This window comes from Eutrema salsugineum, unplaced genomic scaffold, assembly GCF_000478725.1.
Source record: "Eutrema salsugineum unplaced genomic scaffold, Eutsalg1_0 scaffold_2, whole genome shotgun sequence".
Taxonomy (NCBI): domain Eukaryota; kingdom Viridiplantae; phylum Streptophyta; class Magnoliopsida; order Brassicales; family Brassicaceae; genus Eutrema; species Eutrema salsugineum.
Window position 1 is genome coordinate 19,402,365 of NW_006256829.1, and position 5,951 is coordinate 19,408,315.

Below are 5,951 nucleotides of genomic sequence, written 5' to 3' on the forward strand. Positions count from 1 at the left end.
TTATAATGGTTTTTAATCCTGTTTTATTTATTCTATTTGTCGAGTTAAGTCATGTCCTATTTGGTCAGTTAGCCAAAAGTTATGATTTATTTTTAATATTAACATTAATCACTAAAAAATTTTACGTGATAGTTCATGTTTTATATAGTCAGAATTTCAAAAACTCATATTTTTTTGACAAATTTTCTAATTTAGAATCTAAATTTTAGTTATGTTGGATTTTATATGATAAATTAGATGATACAGGAAAATATTAATAAATTAATATTTGATAAATTAATAATTACTAGAAAATAATATATTTGTCTGATCCCAAATAAAGTCAATGTAAGAATAGTTCAATTTTTATAAAATGATAAGATAATCATTTTTTTGAAAATATATTTATATAAATATATAGTTTCAACAAAAATACAAATTAATAATCATAAATTTTAGATAAATATATCTAAGACAATATAGAATAATATTGATTCTATTATTTCTGTAATTAGAATCTTGTTGAAGCTTATATCTAATTTCATCAATAATTTTTAGTGTTATCTTTTCAATTTGTGTCCACAAATTAGGAAAAGTTATTTAAGCCATAATCATTTCTTTTCGCGAAACTGCTTTTCAAAATTTTATAACTTTTTTATTCAATTTCATCATAAACATTAAGGACTATAGCCAAAATTTATTCTAAACTCTCGACCTTTTAAACATATATTATTTTGATCCGGATAGTCAAATATGCTATTAATATCTAAAATTTGATTCATCTTAAGTATGAAATATGTAGATAATAAAACATGAAAAAATTGATGAAATCAAATTTTAAATATTATAAAATATTTTGTCTATACATTATTAATTATTAATTTATAGGTAAATTAATATACCATAATATATAATTTCAATATTATTAATTAATAGAAATTTTACTGCATATATATTTTTATTATTTACTCAATTTATTTTTCACTAAATATGGCTATTATCATTTATTTATAAATTTCCATTAAATGCTATGTACCAAATCAAACCTGTTGGCCAGAAAGCTCAATCATGGTTGGCGAAAAAAAAAGGTCCAAAATTAGTGTTAGCTGTAACGTAACATGTAGAAAACCGACAAACTATACTAATAAGAAAATAAAAAATAACAATATAATAATTGAACTGAGACAAAAAAAGAAAAATAAAAAGAAGAAGAGAAAGAATCGAAACCACATGGTGTTTCCGTCCATTATTTGACTAAAACTTAAGCTTCGTCACATTTCCTCTCACATTTCCTCTCACATTACAACTAAAATCTCTTTTCTCTCTTCCTCCATTTTCCACAGATCTGATTCTAAAGCGCTGATTCACTCGTCTCTTCTACTTCATCTTGTACCATGTACGGCCGGGATCCATGGGGAGGTCCGCTCGAGATCCACGCCACTGACTCCGCCACCGACGACGATCGTAGTCGGAATTTGAACGATCTCGACCGTGCGGCTCTTTCACGGCCTCTAGATGAGACGCAGCAGAGCTGGCTTCTTGGTCCAACGGAGCAGAAGAAGAAGAAGTATGTCGATCTCGGCTGTATAATCGTTAGCCGCAAGATCTTCGTCTGGACTGTCGGTACTATCGTCGCCGCCGCTTTACTCGCCGGATTTATCACCTTGATTGTTAAAACTGTTCCCCGCAACCACCACAAAAACCCGCCGCCGGATAATTACACACTCGCTCTCCACAAAGCCCTTAAGTTCTTCAATGCTCAGAAATGTAAGTCCCGACTATACTTTGATTCGAGATTTCTAGCTTTTTTGCTAATCAGTCTTCAAGATCTGACCTTATCTAATAATGAAAATTTGGATTTGATGTAGTTTTAAAGATAGATTTATAGAAAGTCTAATTTTTCATTTTCGATGATGCAGCTGGGAAATTGCCGAGGCACAATAACGTGTCATGGAGAGGTAATTCTGGTCTTCAAGATGGGAAAGGTGATGCAAGCTTCTACAAAGATTTGGTTGGAGGTTATTATGATGCGGGAGATACTATCAAGTTCAATTTCCCCATGGCTTATGCTATGACTATGTTGAGCTGGAGTGTGATTGAATACAGCCACAAATACGAAGCCGCAGGTGAACTTGTCCATGTTAAAGAACTCATCAAATGGGGAACTGATTACTTTCTCAAGACCTTCAATAGTACTGCTGATTCAATCAATGATATGGTGGCGCAGGTAATAATTTGATTATCTTGTATCGAAGATCTTAGCTTTCTTTGATGTGTTTTGTTTTGACTTGTTTGTTTCATCCATTTAACATAGGTCGGGTCTGGAAATACCGACGAAGGAAGTACGGTTCCTAATGATCATTACTGTTGGATGCGGCCTGAGGATATGGATTATAAAAGGCCTGTGACTACGTGTAATGGCGCCTGCTCGGATCTCGCTGCAGAGATGGCAGCTGCTCTGGCTTCAGCATCTATTGTTTTCAAGGACAACAGAGAGTATTCTAAAAAGCTTGTCCATGGTGCTAAGACGGCGTATCAGTTTGGAAGGACTCGGAGAGGTAGATACAGTGCAGGCACTGCGGAAGCAGCTAAGTTCTATAATTCAAGCATGTATTGGGATGAGTTTATTTGGGGCGGTGCTTGGATGTACTATGCTACGGGAAACGTATCCTATCTCGATCTAATCACCAAACCCACTATGGCCAAGCACGCTGGTGCCTTTTGGGGTGGCCCTTTCTATGGTGTGTTTAGCTGGGACAACAAGCTTGCTGGTGTTCAGGTCAGTCTACTAGAGAACTTGCTATGTTTATGTTTCTTATATGTTCATGTTCTCTTAACGATTATGTATCCCTGTGCTTTTCAGTTGCTGTTGACTCGATTGAGGTTGTTTTTGAGTCCTGGATATCCATATGAAGAAATTCTAAGCACCTTTCACAATCAGACCAACATAGTCATGTGCTCATACTTACCTTATTTCAACAAATTTAACAGAACCAGGGGTGAGTTATCAGCCATGTTTGGCTTTAATATAAACTCCAATTGTTGAGCCTGTTCTTGTTTTGGTAATCTAAACATGTAAGTTTTGGTATATTTGCAGGAGGTTTGATACAGCTGAATCATGGAGACCCACAGCCTCTGCAGTATGCTGCTAATGCAGCTTTCTTAGCGACACTGTACAGTGATTATCTGGATGCTGCTGATACTCCTGGATGGAACTGTGGACCTAATTTCTATTCAACCAATGTCCTACGCGAGTTTGCGAGAACTCAGGTAATGCGTCTTGGGTTTCTATCTTTACACAATTGGTAATCTCTGATATAGTAATGGGAAATATCCAAAATGATACTATGCGACACAGATTATCACCTCAAAAGCCATTTATCAACACTAGCATTATTCATACAAATATTTTTGATTCTATCCATTTTGTATTAGAATATTAAGTTTAATAATAAAAGAAATTGTAGAAACGTAGTTTTTTTGTCATAAATACAAAAGTCTTGTTAGATTTGATGATTGATTTTTAGTAATGCTAGTAGTGATAAAAACCCGAATTGGACTTTACTCAGCTTAGCTGTTTTTTCACAGGTTGATTACATACTCGGTAAAAACCCTCGGAATATGAGTTATCTGGTGGGTTTTGGCCAAAAATACCCTAAACGCGTGCATCACAGAGGAGCTTCGATTCCCAAGAACAAAGTGAAATATAACTGCAAAGGAGGATGGAAATGGAGAGACAGCAAGAAACCAAACCCGAACACCATTGAAGGAGCCATGGTTGCTGGTCCTGACAAGCGTGACGGGTTCCGCGATGTCCGTATGAACTACAACTACACTGAACCGACTCTTGCTGGAAATGCTGGTTTGGTCGCAGCTCTCGTGGCTTTGTCGGGTGAAGAAGACGCCTCCCGTACTATAGACAAAAACACTATTTTTTCAGCTGTTCCTCCTTTGTTCCCAACTCCGCCGCCACCACCAGCACCATGGAGACCTTGAGAAAGCTTAGATCTGTGTGATTATGTCGCTGCTGCCAAAAGAAAAAACTGAATGAGGTAGGGATTTGGGGTATAAGACCAGAAGATTAGATGTGGGCTTCGCTAAACACATGAGTCAACCATAATCAACTACTAAGGATTTCTTTGGCTTTACTAGATACAAACCCTGTGTGGGTAGCTTAGCACGAGCATTTGTTCTTTTCTTTTTTTGGTTGCTCTTTTGTTCTTGTGAGATATAACATATATCTATGCGTTTTACTCTGTATATGTTTGATACCAACTTGTATTCTTTGAAAAACAATTGAATGAACGTCTTAAACTTTAAAGGTTCCAACTCTCAGTTGCATTATGCTCTTTTGCTGAGATCAGGAATAGCCTAAATGGGGATCTAGAGTTTTGTTGTGTTTTTACTATGAATTAGTTTTTATAATAAGAGCTTCTGAAAATTCTCTTCTTTCTTTAATTTCGAACAGTCTTTATAATGACTACTCGTCGGCACTTACACTATCAGACCTATCGCCTCCCAAATCTGGGGAGGACCGACGAATAACGATACTGGCTAAGGACCCCAGTCCATAATCTCCACCACACTGAACTCAATACTTCATCCTCTCCTAAAGATCCCAAGTAGGATACTCGCTACCCATTAATACTGAATTATCGTACACATGACCGATACAGTTCATCATCATTACATCAAAGTAGGATGTAAGATCAATCATATTGATGTTCCTAAAACCATCTGCAATGGTGAGATACTACTAAAAATGAGTGTCTCATCAAAATAATATTAATATTGTAATTAGGGGTTCCGTTTGAATTTGGTTCGGTTTGGTTAATTTAAGTTTAATAAAATTTTAACCAAATTCAATTAAAATAAGTTTGGTTCGGTTTAAATTCAGTTTAGTTTAGTTCGGTTTGCTTTTAGTTCAGTTTTTAAAAAATCAGTTTGACAAAAAAATGGTATGTTGGTTTAGGTAAAATTTCACATTTCACCATATTTCAGAAGACTAATATTATGAATGAACTAATAAACTAAATAAAATAAGTATATTAATTTCTTGGTTTGGTTTGGTTTAAAACTAAACTAAACCGAACCGTTCGGGTTATGAAAAACTTCAACCAAACGGATTATATATTAAAAATGGACCGATTCAGTTTGGTTTAAGTTCGGTTGTTTCGGTTTGGTTCAATTTTATGCCCACTCCTAATTATAATAGAATTTAGCTTTTAAAGAAATTGAATCAATAATCGAAAAATATATAGGTCAAGAGTCTAATGATTCTCTCAAAGTTTTTCAAATGAGACACTCATCTCATTCTTTTTTTTATTTATTTTTAAATTATTCTTTTTAATGGTGAGAGACTTATTTGCAATATGTTACATATTTGCAATATTTTAAGATCTCTCTCAAATCAATTCGATAAAAAAAAAATTCAAAAATACTTCTCTCTCAACGTCATACATATTAATATGATTCTCTCTGAATTAGCACTTAGAAGATGGTAAAATAGATAGATATTTTCAAATGAATTGTGAGACTCAGGTAAAGAAAGGGTGGATCGAAAAATCACACAGAAATTGCGGAATAGCTTCTGTTTAACCAACTTATCTCCTTGAATATGACATACCAAGTCGAGACAAGAATGATCGGTTGAATATTACTCACCAAACAATCGAATTGTTCACAAGGAACTAAAGAAAAGTTCTCCCTAAGTTTTCTCTGAAGAAGAGAAAAGAGTTGATTGAAAAATGATCATAAAGATAGTTTCAGGAAATTATTCTTGGATACCAGCTTTGAAAGTATATAGAGTTATAAAATCTTTGAAAGCATTATATCGGCTAGACCTCTGGTTCAAAAAAGACTAATCAAAAGAGTTGGATCAGGATATTCAATCTCATTATGGAATGATTCTTGGATACCAGCTTCTTGCCTGAGGACAGCCATATCTAAAGGGTTTAATTACTACCCAAATT

At 34.5% G+C, this 5,951-nt stretch overlaps 1 protein-coding gene across 1 annotated transcript; it reads left to right on the forward strand.

Moving 5' to 3' along the window:
• Positions 1–1,373: 1,373 nt before the first annotated feature.
• Positions 1,374–4,308, forward strand: LOC18016397 (endoglucanase 25). The gene is made up of 6 exons (XM_006402183.2): positions 1,374–1,746; positions 1,899–2,206; positions 2,294–2,758; positions 2,843–2,978; positions 3,077–3,249; positions 3,568–4,308. The coding sequence occupies exons 1-6, from the start codon at positions 1,374–1,376 to the stop codon at positions 3,973–3,975; spliced, it is 1,863 nt and encodes a 620-aa protein (XP_006402246.1). The 3' UTR covers positions 3,976–4,308.
• Positions 4,309–5,951: the final 1,643 nt, after the last annotated feature.